General features: G+C 41.1%; 1 protein-coding gene across 7 annotated transcripts in view; it reads right to left on the bottom strand.

Moving 5' to 3' along the window:
* VPS34 (vacuolar protein sorting 34) overlaps window positions 1-20,215 on the bottom strand; it is a 111,573-nt gene that overhangs the window by 37,548 nt on the left and 53,810 nt on the right. For 6 of the 7 annotated variants that reach the window (XR_015690357.1, XM_087674851.1, XM_087674850.1 and 3 more), the window contains 3 exons: window positions 6,829-6,925; window positions 6,464-6,560; window positions 6,228-6,386 (listed from right to left, as the gene is read on the bottom strand). Coding sequence is in view for 6 of the 7 variants with exons in the window: in XM_087674851.1 (XP_087530977.1) it covers window positions 6,228-6,386; window positions 6,464-6,560; window positions 6,829-6,925 (353 nt within the window). In the remaining variant the exon portion in view is untranslated. The remainder of the gene's footprint in view (window positions 1-6,227; window positions 6,387-6,463; window positions 6,561-6,828; window positions 6,926-20,215) is intronic. The other variant, XM_087674852.1, reaches the window with a different exon arrangement.

Here is a 20,215-nt window from a genome sequence, read left to right as displayed (position 1 = left end):
ATGGACAACACCATGTCGACCCCCTATATAGGTGGAAAACCACTCACAATGAGGGGTGACATGAAAGGAAGCACCTGAATCAAGAATCCAGGTATGCTACACTGCTCTTCTTAGGCTAACTGTCCTTCTTCTCTTCCTTGCTATCATCTGTCTTCTTACCATTTCCTTTATCTTTCTTCCATTTGTAGCAGTCACGTTTAAAGTGACCCTTCTTGCCACAATGATGGCATTTAACATCTTTGCCACGTGAATTATTATGTCCCTTGCCATCATATTTTCCCTTTTGCTGTGATCTGCCCCTAGTATACAAAGCACTGGAAGACTTACTGGATGCATTGTTCTGCCGATTCATCTCTTCCATAAGTAGAGCACTCTCTACATCAGCATACAAAAGGATCACGTTAGAATTGCTCATAGCAATCCTGAATGTATCCTAACTCTCTGGTAGAGTGCAAAGCAAGAAAGTAGCCTTAAATTCCTCATCAATCGTGAACTTCAAGGCAACCAGCTGGCTGAAAATGGAGTTAAACTCACTCAACTGAGTAGACATTGTTGTACCCTCTTTCATACGCAAATCCATAAGCTTTTTCAGCCAATACGCTTTGCTTGCAGCACTCTTTTATGCATACAGTTCTTCCAATTTAGTCCATATAGCATATGTAGAATCCAAACCTTCAATGTTGAAGAGCAAGGCATCAAAAATCGATAGCTCTATGGTTGAGCGTGCAAGCTCATTTAACTCATCCCAATCATCCTGAGCTTTGCCTGTTTCTTTTGTAACAAGATATTGTAGAACTGCTTTTGCCAAACTACAAAATTGTGTGCGCCTTCAAGCTTCTTTATGTGCATCAGATTACTGCTGTCATTGCTGCCAGCCCTGATTTTCAGCCCAAATGTGACCAAAAAACCAGCAAATGCAGGCCCAAACTGTCACCCAAGTGACCAAGGTACAAACAAGTACCAATCAGCAATAAATGACCACGCAGAAACACAAATTTCAGATCTGTAATTAAATTTTCAAAAGCACCAAACCATGTGCTATAGCATTATCCAACTGATTACAGCTGTTCCAAGGGCATGTGCATCACATTACATGAGGAATCCCAAAATTTCAACTACAATTTCTATTGTACATGTACCCACGGGCATAAAATTTGACACAAATGGTCAAAAGCCCCAAAATCGTGTGCTCAAAGCATCAAACACGCATCTACATTTCCTCTGTCATGCATAAGACATGCCAGTTTTGCCAAAATATAGCAATTTCAGCAAAACCCCCAAATTTTACCAAGTGTTGATGTCCAAATTGCATAGAATTCAACTTGCATGTACATAAAATGACCAAATGTTGCACAAATTTCGCCCAAACTACAAAAGCCCCAAATCGCACGGGTCCCAATGTGCATCAATGTCGAGAAATTGGGTAAATTTCAGCCCAATTTGCGCATGTACATTAAAAGCCCCAAATCTCGAGGACAAAATGTCACAATTTCCCGCAATTTCTGAGACAGATATCACTATTGCATCTTGCTCGCATCATATCTGGACAAATCCCCAAATTTTCCAAGTCGCAATGCACTAATTTCAGTGAAATTGGAAGAATTTCACTAAAATGTGAAAAAGCCCCAAAATTCCCGGGCAAATGTGCACCGACTTTGCAATTTCTGAGTCAGATTGTCCAATTCTGCGTTAAGATCCCCAAATTCGGGAAAAGCCCCAAATTTCTGGGCCTAAATCTGCCCAGATTTGCACCCTGTGCTTGCGCGTGCGAACACTTGGAGGAGAGGAGGTAGATCAGACTGAAAATTTTCTGATTTTTTTTTTAAATATTGAACCGTTGACCTGCCCGTCGTCCGTGCAGTCACGTCGCTTGTCACTCGTGCAGCCCGACCATCACACCGCCTGTTACACGCCGCCTGACCTAGTCGCGACTGCTAGTCCACGCCTACACTCGACTGTCCCGTTACGCTCTGTCCTCATCAGATTTCGCTAGTCCTCGCCGACTGCTGCCCGTTGATCCTCGCTAACTCTGCTGTCCGCTCTGCCCGCTCTGTCTGACTAGTCCACGCTGGACCAGTCGCCTGGTCCTACCCGTGTCGCTGGTCACCTACGACTGTTTTCTCTCTCCTGTCTGGCGACAGACACACACTCAACTGTTGTACGTGAGTTGCCTCAACTGTTGTACGTGAGCTGCCTTTGACCTCGGGGAGCGTGCACTCTGCACTCTGATACCAATTTGCAAGGACCGGTTTGGCACGGAGATTGAGGCACACAGTCGTTACGTGCAGTGAGAGACAGAGAGAGTGCGAGAGAGCAAAGTAGAGAGTGAGCATGTTTTCAAGTACAATGACGAGTGTGTACCTTTAGGTTTTTAGATAGATATATATGTGTACGTACAAGTGCTAAGGCTGTGTTCACATCCAAGCACATTTAAAAGGCACGAGGCCTTTATTCCCAACACATTTCTTAATGTCCTGTCTATCCATTGCTTCCTGGAAGCAAGACGGTTCACCACAGTCTATCGACATGACATAATCAGCCACATTGTTTGCACCAGGAATGAATCTATCAGGTTGTCTAGTAGCCCTAGACGATCTTCTAACCCAATGATCATTGTTTGCTGGCTGTTGAACCTGCAAATTTCCATTTTCAGCTTGCTATCCTGGCATTTCAGCCCGCAAATCAACATTAACAACTTGTTGTCCTACATGTTCATGCACATTTAGTGGCTCATCATTATGGGCAATGGCTGGCTGATCATTTCCAACATTATTTTCTGCATTTGCAGGGGAAGTTACAGATCTGGAAACTGTGCTTCCACGTGTGATCGCCGTCAAAGGAAAGGGATAAAAGAAAAAATTTGGGGGAAAATTTTTTTGATTTTAAAAGAAACTATCATGGGGTTCGTTGACCGGCCATGCGCCCGTCGGTCGTCCAGTCGCCTGTCAATTATCACTGTCACCAGGTGATGATACTTTTTGCAGTTACTTTCCTTATTTACTTATATAAATATTTTATGTTTCTTTTCTTTAGTTGCTGTTGCTTTTTACCCCCATAGTTCTCATGGAATAAGCCGGGATCTTTGCATGGCCAAAAGAGGCAGCCATTGGAACAAATTGGACTAATGGTTTGTCTGAGCCTTAGGACTCGTTCCATATTGAATGGGCACTAAAGAATAGAATGCCAGTGGTTTGGGACTGTGTGCTTAGCCATTGGAGATGGTGCAAGACAATGAGCCTGGCCAAGACAGAAGATGCAAATGTAAGAATGCTCATGGAATAAAAGTCATTGTAACTAAGCCACATTACACTTTTTGATGTGGATGCAATGATAAAAGTTACTCAGAACAACTCAAGGAATGCAAGGGTCACCATCCCTAAAATTTAGGGAGTTACTATTTTTGGACCCCCGAATCTGTTCGCGTCATTATCTTCGTTTTTGCAAGAAGATTAATTCTCTCGTCTATGCCGAGGTCTAATTTTGCACCGATCATCAAGAATTTTAGACCGGAAGGTTTAAACGGGAAAAATTATTACATGTATGCCATGTGGCACGAATTTCCAAAAGAGAGAGAGAGAGAGAGAGAGAGAGCATTAAACAAAAAACGTAATAGGCATAAGGGACAGATTTGAGAATGAAGTTTTAAGGAGCTGAGCGCAGATTGTTGTAGTTTCATCAGCTATGGAGAGTACTTCTTCGTCTCTGACTCATGTACGGAGGTAGAGCTTGCTCCCTTTGGTCAACTCTCTTTGTATTCTCAGAGGAAATGCTCTTCATGATGGGCTGATTCTATCAAAGAAACATGGGCTTTCAACTCTGATTTAGTGCTGTTTTGGATATGCTGAACAGTAAGAACAGAAAAAATAAGAGTTTTGCAGACTGCAATTCTGCACATGAATCGTTGAGTTTTGGTCACAGAAAATGCTTTCCTAAAAGGGATGTTGTTCTGGATATGCTAGACAGTAAGAACAGTAAATTCAGAGATCTGCAAACTGCAATTCTGCAAATGAATCATTGAGTTTTGGTCACAGAAAATGCTTTCCTAAAAGGGATGTTGTTTTGAACATGCAGAACAATAAGAACAGTGAATTCAGATATCTGCAGACTGCAATTCTGCACATGAATCATTGAGTTTTGGTTACAAAAAATGATTTCCTAAAAGGGATGTTGATCTGGTCATGCTGTAATGTTCTTATGCAGCTGGGATTTACTCAAAGAAGATGAAAACCAACTATTCACAAGTTATGTATTTTGGAACATTTCATTTTTGTAATTTTCCATCTTTTAATTGATAAAGAAATACCGAGAGGGGCGCCAGACTTCGAGGCCAATTTGGTGTTGAGCGAGGGAGTGAAGTCTCTGTTTGTGTGTATGTGAAAAGACCAGGTGTTTATTGAAGGAACTACCGCTTTATGTGAGTCTTAGACCAGTTTCAGTCGCCTTGCCCACAGTCGTCGTTGCCTGTCGCCTGTCGCCTGCAACATGTCGTCTACACCCCGTGACTTGCCGACTGCTGCCCGTCAAGCCCGCCTGCAACTCCTGCGACACCTGCCTATTGAGCACGCCTTGACTAACCTATCGACCTGTCGTGTGCCTGTCGCATGACCTGCAACTCTTCCTTATCGCCTGCGACACCCAAGGCTCCTACTGGCCTGCACCTCCTACTCGCCTGTCACATAGCCTAACGCTCGTCACAAGCTTCGGAAAGCGTGCACAACCTGTAGTTCTGATACCAGTTTGACGAAGCTTGACGCAGAGCTGAGTCTCAACGCAATGGATAACACACACAGAGACTAGAAAGCAATCGAAAGGAGAGTGAGCACGACACCTTTGATATTGGGTACAAAGACTAGTGTACCTTTTTAGGTTTTTGGATAGATATATATAAAAGTACAAATGTGCTAAGGGTGTGTTCACACCCATGCTTGAGGACCAAGGCAGAGGTGATGAGTGCGAGAGCGTCTCATACTCCTAATAAATCTCGAAATGTAGCAAGGCAACCTCCAAGATGTCGAACAGCAGCAAACGCAACAGACAACGATGCCAAATCAGTGTCGCCAAACAGGGCAAGAGAGAGTGGAAAGCAGCAAAACAGCCTCCAAGAGCAAGATGGCAAGCAAGAGAGCACCAAGAAGTGATAAACACCAAGGAAAAGTGACAAATGCAGCCGTTTGGAGAGGTCGCCTACAGCTGGGGATGATGCTAGAGAAGCAAATGCAAGTGATGATGCTGCCAGGCTGAAACGCAAGATGCTGAAAGGTGGGCGACACCAGGCAACAACACCTAGGGTGAGAACCGCAAAGAGAAGGCTGGAAACAAGTGCCAGATAGCTCCAGACAGTGATGGGCAGCTTCGACCAGGATGTCTTGCACAAACGCGGTATGGGCAGCGAAGCTAGAGGACCTGAACCCTCCAAAACTGAGATGGGGCTGAATGGAGGGCAGCCTACCTATTTATAGAAAGATTTGGGACCTTATATCACGCACCACTCTAGGATTTTCGAGAGACTAATTCAGAATGTAATGCTTATATTAGCTCAACAATCACCACAATTTGACATTAGGCCCATAGGCCACCACATTCCACGTCACGATGGTGTCAATTGGTGGTATGGGATGCCAATCTTTTGGCATGAGCATAACACACTACCACCCCATACCCAAATGCCGTGGGTTAGTGGTATGGGTCTAGGTGGGCATTTCATGAACTCCTCGTATTGGGTTATCTTAGCTTTTCCTTACCCAGATTCTGCTGAATTATTCTTGAAACTTTGATAAATACCTAAGCCGTCCTATTAACTATAGTTAAGAGTTCCAAAGGAGATGCTGCCCAAATAGGCTCAAGGAGGGCAAGATCTAAGCCACATGATCGAACTTCCCAGGCACCACACATCTCCAACTGCCATGGAGCGAGAGGAACTATCCCTCATCAGCAGCCCCTGGAAGTCCACCCACAAGTCTCTAATCTAAGGCATGACACTAAATATCCAAGCATTTTCTAGCTCTTATTTAAAATGTGATACTCTTGCATTTTTCCCTAGTAATTTGAATATTCCAACTCACATAAGGACCACTTAAGACCAAATGTAACTATCAACAATGTACATACAACCCCTTTTTTAAAACCTAGAGCACTGTAAGCCTTACAATTAAGCACTTGCAAAATTAAGTAAATATTTTGAAGTAAAGCAAATTTATAAATTTGCACTTGGGATAGTAATACCACACCTTGCCCGGTGTGCTTGTAGGAACTGACCCATCAGCACTCATACCCCGCCAGAGTCTAAGCTTTTGCTTCCCTGTCTTTAGTCGTTTCTTACTGCTGAAAAGCCACAGTGTTGCACCACCCACAGCCACTTCTTGTCTAGGACAGGAAACATCCCATACCTACAAAAGCAGAAATCAACAATCAATATATGACTTGAAAAAAATGCTTATTTATCTTTCTAAAATCAGCTACTCACAGTCAGCGCAAGCTGGGCATCAGCTGTTAAATCTCTATATTTTGCACTAAGTGTTACACGTTCATTCCATCGGCAAGGTCTTTCAAGTGATGCAAGTCTGCATGTTAAAAACAAATCATCAAACATCCAGACTTGATAGTCCCGCATGACAAAACACAAGTATATTGACGATACTCGCTTTCTCTAAAATTCAGCACTCAGTCTCAATACACTCCCAAAAACAAGATGATTGCCAAAAATGTAGTCAACAAAGATTGTAGTAAACTTCCATCTTGTCCACCACAAATATGTTGGCACCTCAGATTATGAAAGATACAACCAATTTCCAAACTTTAACCTATAAAATGAATGAGGACACAAAATACCTGGTTCGAGTTGGCAAGCCAAAAGGGACACCATCAATATATAAACTGCATTCTACATATAACTCTGGAGAAGGGCTTCCACCTAAGTTTTCTAGCACTGAAACCATGATTACAAAGTCTTTAGAAATTTATTGCACATATGCCGCCGTTAGAAAATAATGAGTCTCACAGGTATCAAAACTTGAAACTTGCAGACAACTTTTTGATCATCTATTCAAATCGGACACTAATGATACAGAAATCAAGTTCTTTTCCCGAGAAAAGAATATTTTATTAAAACACCTCAGAGAAAAACCTAAGATAAAAGATAAGGGACAAAAAGTCCTAGTAAGGACTACTAAGTACGTGTAAGTATAATGGTTGAGTGAACAACCAATTTGGTTGGCTGTAATGCAAGGCTATGTGAGGAGCTAAAGGAAAGAAGGTATTGGGATACTTTTAAATAAAGTTCTCATGAGAAACAATCAAACCTTTCTGGCATGCTAAAGGGAAGAAGTATACCAAACCATGTGAGGTTTTAAAGGAAAGGTGTTGGAATACTTTTAAATGAAGTTCTCAAGAGAAACATCAAACCTGTGATTGACATGGCATATATTCTCAAAAGAGCAATCCAAAGATATTACATCAATTCCCAAAAAAAAAGAAGGCAAACAAGTACAAGGCATTCTAAAACCAGCCTTCCCCCTCGGATAGGGTGGTAACAACCTCATTAATCAACAATTACAGCAAGCATAGAATTCGCATGAACTGAAAATGCAAACTTTACCACTGTAATCTTGGACATAGGACACCCTATTGGCCCAAAACTAGCGCCCCTCACGGTATTTCTTTAACTTATATTGCAAATGGATGGAGTACAACCGAGATTCTCTGATCTCTTCCGCTAATCCAAGTGCCTCTTTTGCTGTCAAAACTAACCAACAAGCCTTCAAACCAATTTGCCCCTTGGTTTGCTTGGGGATTGGCCTTCACCCCACTCCTTATGGGACAAATTTAGCCCCAATTTAACATTGGCTAGCTGCCCTCTTCAATGTCCTTGAAATTCTTTAATTTCAACTGTTGGAACTCAAATCCTAGGCCATCAATTCTAAGCATGCAACCCAAGGTGGCTGTCAAATCCTAATTTATACTATAAATTAAGGTTTACATTAGAGATTTTCCAATATCTCTGCCTCTAATGACCCAAATGGCTTGATTCTGCTCAAATAACTTGAGAAATGGCTGGGGGATTAGAGAGAATGCTATAGAGAGAGAAATTTCAAAGTTTCATCACGAGAAATGTTGAAAAACTGTTGTTGCCCCGCTCAAACAGTCATGGAAGCTATCATCTACAACTTAGGACCACCAAAGAGATTGTTGCTCCGCTCAAACAGTCATGGAAGCTATCATCTACAACTTAGGACCACCAAAGAGATTGTTGCCCCCTCCTGTATGCAACAACACCATAAGGACCTTGGGATGATGTCACTTGCACTCGCAAGGTAGGTAAACTCGAGGGCTCCAAATTGTTGTCACATACAGTAGGACTAATCCCTATTAGATGCAAATCAGATCGGCAACATCTCCTTGCTCTCTAACAGCCTCCTCTCTCACAATGCCTAGAATAGGCTTCCACTAGCCCCTAAAAACGTTTTTTCCACTTGCACAAGCAAGCTTTGCCAAATAGCAACCTTCTAATCCCATTTCCAGCATTATCTAGATTATTCAATTAATTTTCAGAATATATTCTAGAGACTAAAAATTAATTTAATGTATATTATAGTGCCTTGAAAAATAATTCCATTGACCAATAATTAAATTGGCTAGGCCAATTTATCTTCCAAGTATCCCTAAGCAGTTATTGACCCTTAGACTAGCATCAATTAATTAATCAATGCCTAATCTCTAATGTCACCACTAACATTAGTAGCCAACAAATTGGTCTAGGCCCAAAATCTGACACCATGTACCACCTAGTACCTATTAAACATAACTTATTACAACTTTTGCCTCTGGTACCAACTGATATCTCGAGGTCTTGGTCCCACAATGTGAAATAATTGACTTATATCTCACACGTACAAGTCACATTAGCACATTTGATTGGCTTTTAATGCTAAGCAAATCACTAAAATTTCACGTCCTAGTGACAAATTCAATGAAACCAACCTATAAATTTGATATGTAGGAGGCAGTGAACACAAACCTACAACACACATACTATTCAATTCAGCAAAGAAAATAAATGACACAGAAATTGAGAGCTTTACACAGTAAATTGGCCCTCATAGTAAGCACCCCTTATTGTATTTCTTTAAAATTGAAGATGAGCCTTGAGATAAACCACTTGTAACCTGCCCGTGCAATCAATGTAGCTGTCAAACCAACACTCTTTTGCTAATGATTCTTTGTGTGCCTAGCTCTTCAATTGACCAAATCCGCTCCAATTGCTACATCCTCAATTGCTCTCACCAACCTTGACCAACAAAACTACAAAGCAACAATCACTCCAATGTTGACCAACATGACATTGGAAAATGCATTTATGGTCTTTCATTGCAGCCGCACTGCAATCAATGAGGAATTTGCACAAATCTCAATTCCAAAACTAATCTAATTTGCCAAATAAGGCCTCAGCCCTCATTGTCCAACAATCTTAGAGCTTTTCCCTAAACAATGCATCCTCAATTCACTGTTAGTTGAACTAATTCACATCCATCCATAAATATGCATTTACCCTAAGATTGGATGCTCAATTTAATGCTTCCAATGGCTAGATAAATAAAATCTACATGTCTAAATACATTTTTCCTAATGTCTGTGTGAATCTTCAATGATTTGGTGATCCAAAACAAGGGGCAAATTGGGGGTTTTGATTGGAAATCTTCAGCAAGCAATGCCACAGACTGCTCTAAACAAGAAATCCTAATTCTAACCAGCTATAAAACAAGGCTTGCATAGCTACAAAGAGAGAGAGAGAGAGAGAGAGAGAGAGAGAGAGAGAAGAAGAGAAAAATTGATCCCCAGTTGTCCAACACCTTGGGATGGCTACAAAGCACGCTCCTCTTGCTATTCATCACAAAAAATCAGCAAGCCTGCATCTCCTTTTGCTACTGAAACTCTCCAAAGTTGGGTTGCTCCAAAACTGACAAAGAGAGAAAATAGCCAAGATCAAGTTTCCGAATAAATAATTAGTTGCTCCTTAATTAGATCACGCTTTCTATTAAGGGATAATTAATGACTTGATCATTAATTATTCTCTGGACCAAACTTAAGCTCAAGATCTACTTAGTAACTTAAGTGCCCTAAGCGAGCTACTTACTAGCCAAAACTTTCAATGTAACTCAACTGTAAGGTGCAAAATTTCAATTTAATGAAAGTTTCACATTGCATGTTTCTTTCACCAGGTCCTTGTAAACATACCATATACACTTATCTTCCGTACCCTCCAATTGTTCGGTTTGACTCACACCCACGCTCACAGGGGAATGTCAATGATCTTCAATAGGACACTGGGACACTTTTTACTCTCCATACAAGAGGTTTTCTCCCTATACTTATTTCTTTTATTTTACGTGCCTACATTACACAGTTTGGGCACTTATCATGTTTTATACTCTTCCAGTGTGAACACCCTCTTACAACCCTAAGGTTTAAGGGTTGTACTTTGTACTTGCACCTTACACTTCAGATTATTGCATTGGGTGTCATACTATTACACTCTTACACTCTCTTCACTATCAATTGTACTTGCAACTGAGCTTGAGCTTTGGTCCTTGTGCATTCTCTCACCGTCTCATATTTGGTATCAGAGGAGCACTCAGCTCAGCTCAACTTCTAGCCACCACTAGCTGAGCCACCAGCTCACAACTCCAGCTTCTTCCAACTCGTCCACGGGTCTCCTTTGCCCTCCTCGCCAACCCCGCCCCACAGGCAATGCGTCCGCCCTTGAATCACATAGTTCGCCATGACTGCCAGCTCCTAGCACTACCTAAGCAAGCAACACCTTTGCTTGCAATATCTCTTTCGTCTCTTCTCCCTGTGCCTGCAATGAGCCACCGCCACTTGAGCCTGACACCGCACCAATCTTCAACTACGCCTGCCCGTTGCCTGCACGACTTGCGCCACTAGTCAGGTGCCTGCCGTCCCACCTATTCTGCCACCTACGTCTACAACCTACTCCAGCAACTCTACTACCAGAGGCCAAGTCTGCCCGCCACAAGTCTACTCAGTCCATATCAAAGGTAACAAAAGATAAATTTTATCAATTTTTTATTCAAATATAATTCTTTGGAAGGGGTCTTTGCCCAAACAGGCAATCTCTGTTCCAGCACGTGTCTAGGACAATTACTCCAGAAATTTTGCGAGTTTTGGGTCAGACATTTGGGGCTTTTGTAGTGAGCTTAGGATTGGCAAATGTACATCTATGACAGTCTGAAATAATAGACTGATTTTGTGCATTTTGGGACAAGAAATTTTCGGGCTTTTGCATTTTCAGTGTTGCTGAGCATTTATTGCACCTTGGACAGCATGGATTTCAGACAATTTTTGACAAAGTGTCATTAAATTTGCTAATTACAGCAAAGTATTTGCTGTAATTTCTGGAAATTCTGAGATTTGCAGGTTGGTCTAGCTTGAGATATTGCTCTTTTGCTCTCTAGTTAGTGACATTTATCATGGCAAATCAAGGAGGTGATGTCTTTACATATGTATCCAAGGAGGATAGGTTGGATGGCAACAACTATTCCCTCTGGTCCTTTACGATGAAGAATGTGCTGATTGCAAAGAATCTTTGGAATTATGCCAATGGGGAAGAAGTTTGGTCCGGAGTTGTGGCTCCTACTACTCCTCCAAGAGAACGTGGACTACGGGCAGCTCAGCTTGTTCAACCTGCTCCAACTCAGCCACTTCCCAAGAGATCAGCAAAACAGAAAAGGCATAGGACACACGAGACACACACGCTTTGTTGCTAATTGCATTGGCAGTTCATCAATCTATCATCCCTCACATTCGGTCTATAGCTTCTTCATGAGAAGCATGGCTGACCTTAGAGCAGATGTTTGCTAGAAAGAACGAGACACGCATTTCTTTCTTAAAGAAAGAGCTTGAGATTATGAAGATGGATAAGGGTGATTCTATGTAGGATTATCTAAATCAAATTCAAGACTTGCGTAAGCAGCTTATGAATGTAGATGAGTATTACTCAAATGCGTAGTTGATATTTACTACCTTGAATTCATTGTCGCCCTCGTATTTGGCCTTTCATACGGCCTTGAACCTGACCATGAGGATCTCCCCATAGCCACTTACTTCCTTCAGTTGGTCGGTTGCTCTTAGAGGAAGAGCCGACAAGAAAGAACAGTGGTGTGGATGTTATAGCTTGTAAGCAAGCTTTTATGGCACGGCAGAAGGACATCAACAGCCAAGCAAAAAATGCCCCGCAGAGCTCTGGGACTTCAAGCACTTTACAATGTAGCAAGAAACAAGGGGGCACGCAAGCCAAGAAGGGAAAGTGCCACTATTGCAAGAAGCTAGGACACTACATCATTGAATGTAAAAAGCGCATAGCCAAGGAGAAGGAGTCGGGGATGTTTGTTTCTGATGCACCTTCTACTACTACTGAGTCCGCATCCTTTGTTGCAAATAGAGACTATTACATGTAGTTATAACTCTTCTTAGGCTGATAGAGTATTTAGCTCTACTAAGGATGCAAGCACATGGTTTTTTTACAATGGTGCTTCCAGGCGCTTCACATCTTGCAAAGATTTATTTGCTTCTGTTATTGCGGCCCCACTTGGCAAGTCTGTACAGTGTGCCAACAATGCATCATACCCTGTTAGAGGCATTGTTGGCAAGTCTGTACAGTGTGCCAACAATACATCATACCCTGTTAGAGGCATTGGGGAGATTGTATTGACAGCCATTGATGGCTCTAGTCTCCACTTGCAGGATACCTTCTACTACTACTAAGTCCACGTCCTTTGTTGCAAACAAGGACTATTACATGTAGTTATGACTCTTCTTAGGTTAATAGAGCATTTAGCTCTACTAAGGATGCGAGCACATGGTTTTTTTACAGTGGTGCTTCCAGGCACTTCACATCTTGCAAAGATTTATTTGTTTATGTTATTGCGGCCCCAGTTGGCAAGTCTATATAGTGTGCCACAATGCATCATACCCTGTTAGAGGCATTGAGGAGATTGTGTTGACAGCCATTAATGGCTCTAATCTCCGCTTGCAATATGCCTTGCTTGTGCAAGGCATAAAGAAGAATTTGTTATCTATTTCTTCTTTGGCAAGGTGTGGTTTGCAAGTCACCTTTGATGATGACAGATGTATGGTCAAAGAAAAGGAATACATGACTTTGGTTTTGACTGGCACTCTCCGTCATGGGTTATACGAGTTGAATGTTTTTTCAATTGATCAGTCGGTCTATCTAGCATCCACTCTCACTCCTCCTATGTCACAAGCGGAGTTATGGCATGCTCACATGGGGCATGTAAACTATGATAGCTTGATGCTTATGCAGCATACACAGATGCTTGATGGTTTAACTCTCTTGGAGAGACCTCTTAACCATATATGTGAGAGATGTATTTTGGAAAAAATGCATCATTTTTCGTTTCCCCGTGATGTTGCTTTCAAAGCAACTGCCAGATTACAGATTGTGCACTCAAATGTATGTGGCCCTATGCAGACAAAGTCATTGGGTGGTTGTTACTATTTTGTCACTTTCATTGATGACTTTACTCGTTTTTGTTGGGTCTACTCTTTGGTGAAAAAGTCAAAAGTGTATGATGCATTTTTGGCTTTTGTAGCACTTACTGAAAATCAATCTAGTTGTAGGGTAAAGACTCTCCGTTCGGACCGAGGGAAGGAATGCATGTCCTCTATGCTGAATTCTTTTTTGAAGCAGAAGGGCATTGTTCATCAATACACCACTACTTATACTCCACGAAAATGGCCAAATGTATGCTGAAAGCAAAGAGCTTGCCACACAGCTTTTGGATGGAAGGAATAGGTGCCCCACCAAGGCATTAAAGAATGTCACGTCTTTTAAGGCTTGGAACAGGCGGAAACCTTCTGTTGGACATTTTCATACTTTTGGGTGTCTTGCATATCCACACATTCCCAAGGTACTCAAGAAGAAGTTGGATAACAAAGCTATTAAATGCATTTTTGTGGGGTACAGCAATGAGAGCAAAGGATATAGATTATATGATCTAGTCTCTAAAAAGGTATTTGTCAACAGGGATATGCTTTTCGATGAAAAATTAGAATTATCCCTTGCTGGTTTTGAGACATATCAGGCTACCAATGATGTATTTGTCAACAGGGATGTGCTTTTCGATGAAAAATTAGAATTATCCCTTGCTGGTTTTGAGACATATCAGGCTACCAATGATGTATTTGAAGGGTTGCTGCCCATTTCTTTCGGTGATACAACTAGAGCTTCAACAAGTGAACTTAATGTTCAGCTAGCTACTCCATTGGGTAATGCAGAAAATCAGCCCATGGCTGATTTGAATATTTAGCAAAGTGTTGAATTTGAAATTTAGCAAGAGCTTATACACAGTCAAGAGGCTAGACAGATGCCTAGATGGTATTTGCAGACTGCGAAAGATAGTCGTTTGGATGCTCCTATTGCTGGTTGTACTAGAAGGCAAGCTCATATGCACGATGGTGCCCATACCATGGAGTTTGTTATGGCAGCAAATACATTTAATGATGAGGAGCCTGAATGTTTTGATGATGCACAACATAGTGCACATTGGATGGCTGCAATGAAAGCTAAGTTTGATCCCATCATAAAGAATCAAACATGGGATTTAGTGTCCTTGCCTGTTGGGAAGAAAGCCATTGGTACAAAGCGGGTCTATAAGCTGAAAAGGAATGCAGATGGATCCATTGACAAATATAAGGCCAAGCTTGTGGCCAAGGGCTACGCATAGAAGAAAGGCATTGACTATGAGGAAACCTTTGCTCCTACATCCCGCATGACTACCATTAGGTATATGGTTGCTTTGGCTACCCATTATGGATGGATTGTGCATCAATTTGATATAAAGACTGCATTTTTCCATGGGGAACTTCAAGAAGAAGTGTATGTCCAACAGCCCATTGGTTTTCCAGTTGAGGGATTCCAACACTTGGTTTGCAAGCTCAAAAAGGCTTTATATAGTTTGAAGCAAGCTCATCGAGCTTGGTATGCAAAGATTGATGCCTTTTTACTCAGCCGAGGGTTCATAAACAGCTCACCAGAGTCTACCCTTTACGTATGTAAAGAGGGGAGATCCTTGCTGGTCATACGTCTATATGTTGATAATCTTCTGCTTACAAGGACACATGCTGATCAGCTTTCAGCATTGAAACAAAATTTGCAGCAAACTTTTGATATGTCACATTTACTTGGGCATGCAATTCATTCATGATGCTAGAGGCATTGGATTGTCACAGTCAAGATACATGGGTAAACTTTTGAGAGGTTTGGCTTACAAGATTGCAAGCCAGTTTGTACACCAATGGAACCTGGACTGAAGCTGTCATTGCATGATGGCAGTAACTTGTTTAAAATCCATAAATATGCTCCAGCAATTGGATGTCTTATTTACTTATACAACACAAGGCCAGACATACAGTTTGTAGTTTCAGCCCTGAGTAGATATATGCATCAACCACGCATGTCACATTGGCAAGTTGTCAAGCGTGTTTTCCGTTACTCGTAGGGTACTAGGACTCTTGATTTGCTTTACGCCAAGGGGAGACCACTGCACTTACATGCTTACAATGATTCTGATTGGGCTGGTAATTATGATTCTCGTCACTCCATTAGTGGCAATTGTTTCTTTCTTGACTCGTCTTGTATCTCTTGGCTTAGCAAGAAACAATCCGTTGCTGTCACATCATCATGTGAAGCTGAAGACAAGGCAGCTTTCACTACCACAGTTGAATGCGTATGGCTTAGACACTTATTGGCTAAATTGGATGTATCTGTCACGTAGCCTACTCCTTTGTTCACTAATAGTCAAAGTACCATTGCAATGGCACAGAACCCAATGTTTCATGCACGCACGAAACACATTGAGATCCATTATCACTTTGCCAGAGAGAAGCTACATGCAAATGATATTAGCCTTGTCTACTGTCCTACCACCAATAATGTGGCAGACATCTTCACCAAAGCTCTTGCTTGTGACAACTTTGAAGCATTTTGCAATGCTTTAAATTTTATCTCCTTTGGTGGATGGCCCTTGTATCTTGACCACTCTTTACTCGAGGGGGGCTTGTTGAGTTTGACTCACACCTACGCTCACAAGGGAGTGTCGGTGATCTTCAGTAGAACACTAGGCAACTTTTTACTCTCCATACAATAGGGTTTTTCCCCGTACTTATTTCTTTTATTTTATGTGCCTATGTTACACAATTTGGGCACTTATCGTGTTTTACACTCTTCACGTGTGAACACCCTCTTACAACCCTAAGGTTTAAGGGTTTACTTTGTACTTACACCTTACACTCCAGATTATTGCCTTGGGTGTCATGCTATCACACTCTTAATCTCTCTTCACTATCAATTGTACTTGCAGTTGAGCTCGAGCTTCAATCCTTGTGCATTCTCTCACCTCTCACGCCAATGTCGAATCTTTTATTGCTCATGCAATGGTCGCCATGCCTAAAGCTAGGGATACTAGAACTATAGTTCATTTTAAGTAAACCATTAAGCCCATTTCTCATTCTGGTAACATTTAATACCTTGTTTCAAGATTTTTGGTTGTGCTTCAAATATCCTTTTTTTTGCAATATAAAGGTTAGCTAAGTATATTACTATTGTGTCTACATCTTATGTAGATCTCTCAATTACTAGTACATGATTACTAGGAGATGATTATATCATCTCCTACTTGTGAACCCTATCACTAACTTGGTGGGGGACATTATGGAGCTTTGACAATTTTAGTTCATTAATGATAGGTTTTGCCATTGATAGAGGTTGACTTCTGGCCAAACTCTTTTTAGCCTACATTTAGAATAGACCCTAGTGCTACTGCCTTTTTATTTTGCTTTTGCTATCTTTGGAGTTCCTTGCTCCATATGTTTATCTTCATTCCTTTTTTCTCTACTCACACTAACATGGTAATAGACCACATGATGAAACTAGCCTTTAGGCACCCAAAGTGTAATAAACCCCATTAGAGCAACCATTCAGTTCAGCATAACAGTAAATTTCAGCTACTTAATCACACACAATTGGAGCTAGAGTGCTCTTACACCACACATGACACTTATTAGCCCCAAAGCTTGGCACCTGTTTTGGTATTATTTAAATAACTAAGAATGGTCTAAATTAGATGCAAATGGCTAGGTTTCCCCAAAAAAAAAAAAAAGAGAGAAACAATAAATCCATAGGTGCTCAATGACTTTGTCCTCTTCATAGTTGGACTCACACCAACTCCAAATTGTTTGAACATCCATATAAAGACTTCAACCTACCAGACCCTAGAAATGCCAACCAACATTTAAGCCCGAATTGCCAAACATTCGTTGTCTTGCACAATTCGCATCAATTCCTGCACCGTTCCTGTTAGATTACGGGTACAAGATGGAAGCACGAGTGTTCTTCACCTCCCAGCCATGCCTAGATTAGTGTTGGCCCTCCAGCTTATCTCTTTGCCAGCCGTCAACTTGCTGGAGTCCTACTATTTCTGGACTCCCTTAACCTCTAGGCTCCCCTTAACCCCGTTCGGGCGCCCAAGAGCCCGGACGGTCTTTCTCGTGCATGTTCCCCTAAATTTACCTTAATGTAACATTAAATATTCCTTTTAATGTCACATTCCACACTTATGACCTTAATGTGACATTAAATATCACTTTTAATGTCACATTTCCTTCCCCTTAAGAATCGGTTTCGTCCTCGAAAACGATATTTGGAAGGTCTAACTGTGAATCGGGAAACCTTTTCTTTAAAGTACTTACTCGCTCCCATGTTCAGCTTTCTTCTAAACAATCTTTCCACTTAACCAAACATTCTTGATAAATAGTATTCCTCGTTCGTCTATTACGAACATTTAATATTTTTTCTGGTTCATGTGGATTAGATTGGTCATAGAATAACTCCTCAATATCATCATTTAAGATTAGATTATCCAAATCACCCAGCTTCTTCCTTAATTTGCTTACATGAAAAACTGGATGTATTTTACTACCAGCAGGTAGTTGGAGCTTGTAAGCCAATTCTCCCACCCTTTTAAGTATTATGAAAGGACCACAATACCTTGGTGAAAGCTTTGGACAATGTCCCTTTTTCATAGTTTTAGTTTGTTCAGGCACCTTAAGATAGACCAATTCTCCTTCTTCAAAGGAGATGTCTCTTCGGTGAGGATCTGCATATGCTCTAGCTCGACTTTGAGCCTTTTTAATATTTTCTTGAGCAAATTTTCACATACTATTCATATCCTCCAAAAAGTCTTTAGCTGCCTGAACCTTTTCCTTATGCAGTCCTACTGCAAAAGGAGCTCTGGGCTGAAACCCATACATCAACATAAATGGACTATATCTAGTGGAAGAGTGTTTGGCACTGTTATATGCAAACTCTGCTATCGGTAAATACTCTTCCCAATTAGTTTGCCTTTTGCTTACATATGCCCTAAGCATATCTTCAAGAATTTGGTTAACCCTTTCAGTTTGCCCATCTGTTTGCGGATGATCCGCCGTACTCATGCTAAGTTTAGTATCCAATTTCCTAAATACCGCACGCCAAAAATGGCTATCGAATTTTCTATCCCGATCAGAAATTATATTTGCCGGAAGGCCATACAATCGGTATATGTTCTCTACGAACAATCTAGCCAATTCTGGTGTTTTAACATCAGTTGAAGTTGGAATAAACCTAGCCATTTTGGTTAACCTATCCACAATTACCCACACAGAGTCGTGCCCCCTCTGTGTTCTAGGTAAAGCAACAATAAAATCCATGGAGATACTCTCCCATTTTCCCGAAGGAATTTCTAATGGATGGAGAAGTCCTCCCATTTTTAATTTTTCAGCTTTATTAACCTGGCATTTATTACATTTGACCACATAGTCAAGGACGTCCTTATTCATTCCAGGCCAATAGAACTGCCTTTTAATAAGACTATAAGTCTTATTAACTCCTGGATGTCCCGCACTAGGGGTATCGTGACACTCAAAGAGTATCTGGCGCCTTATTTCTATATCTTTCGGGACACATACCCTACCCTTGTAGAGTAAATAACCATTATCAATGGTAAAATTCTTCCACTTGAATCCAGTTTGAGCAACCCCTGATGCTCCATTTCCTAGTTGAACATCCTCAGATATTCCTTTCTCAGTAGAAGCACTTTCATTTGGATCCCCATTTTTTATTGCTTCCCATATGTTGGAATATGCCGGATCAACCTGACATTTCCCTTTTAAAGATTCAAGCAAATTGGAAGTGAACTGAGTAAAACTCAATTCATTAATGATGGGCATTCTGCTGAGTGCATCAGCTACTATATTATACTTTCCTTTTCTGTATCTTATTTCATAGTCGAACTCTTGGAGGAGTTCGGCCCATCTGGCTTTACGCCCATGTAAATCTGGTTGATCATTAAGCCACTTAATGCTTTCATGATCCGATAAAATCAAAAGTTTGGCACCATACAAATAGTGCCTCCATTTCTTCATTGCATGTACTATAGCATACAGCTCCCTCTCATAAACAGAATAATTCTGTTTTGCACGATCTAATTTCTTGCTTTCAAAAGCAACTGGTCGACCTTCTTGTAATAAGACCGCGCCTATTGCCTTATCACTGGCATCAGCTTCAACCACAAATGGTTTATTGGGATCCACTATTAATAATACTGGAGCTGTAGCAATAGCTACCTTAAGTTTTTGAAAACTTTCATTTTGGTCTGTTCCCCAATTAAAACTTTTCCCTTTCCCTTTAAGTTGGTCTGTCATTGGAACAGCTATTTTGGCATAATCTCGAATGAATCTACGATAAAATCCAGATAAACCTAGGAAGATCTGCAGCTCTTCCAGGTTCCGTGGAGGTGGCCATTCAATAATTGCCCTTACTTTTTCTGGATCCATGTTGATTCCCTCTTTCGAGATTATGTGCCCTAAATATTTGACCTCCTGTGCAAAGAATTCACATTTAGTTTTCTTCGCATAAAGGGAATGTGTTCTTAACAGTTGGAATACTAATAATAAGTGTTCCAAATATTCTTCTCTTGATTTACTAAAGATCAAGATATCATCCAAAAAGACTACTACAAAATGTCCTAGATAGGGCCGTAAAACACTATTCATCAGCTTCATAAAGATAGCTGGTGCATTAGTGAGGCCAAAAGGCATCACCAAAAAATCATAATGCCCATATCTAGTACGAAATGCCGTTTTG

Source organism: Lygodium microphyllum, chromosome 3, assembly GCF_053477565.2.
Source record: "Lygodium microphyllum isolate KBCC chromosome 3, Lygodium_microphyllum_v1.1.10, whole genome shotgun sequence".
NCBI classification, from domain to species: Eukaryota; Viridiplantae; Streptophyta; class Polypodiopsida; order Schizaeales; family Lygodiaceae; genus Lygodium; species Lygodium microphyllum.
This window is presented reverse-complemented; position numbering and strand designations above follow the sequence as displayed.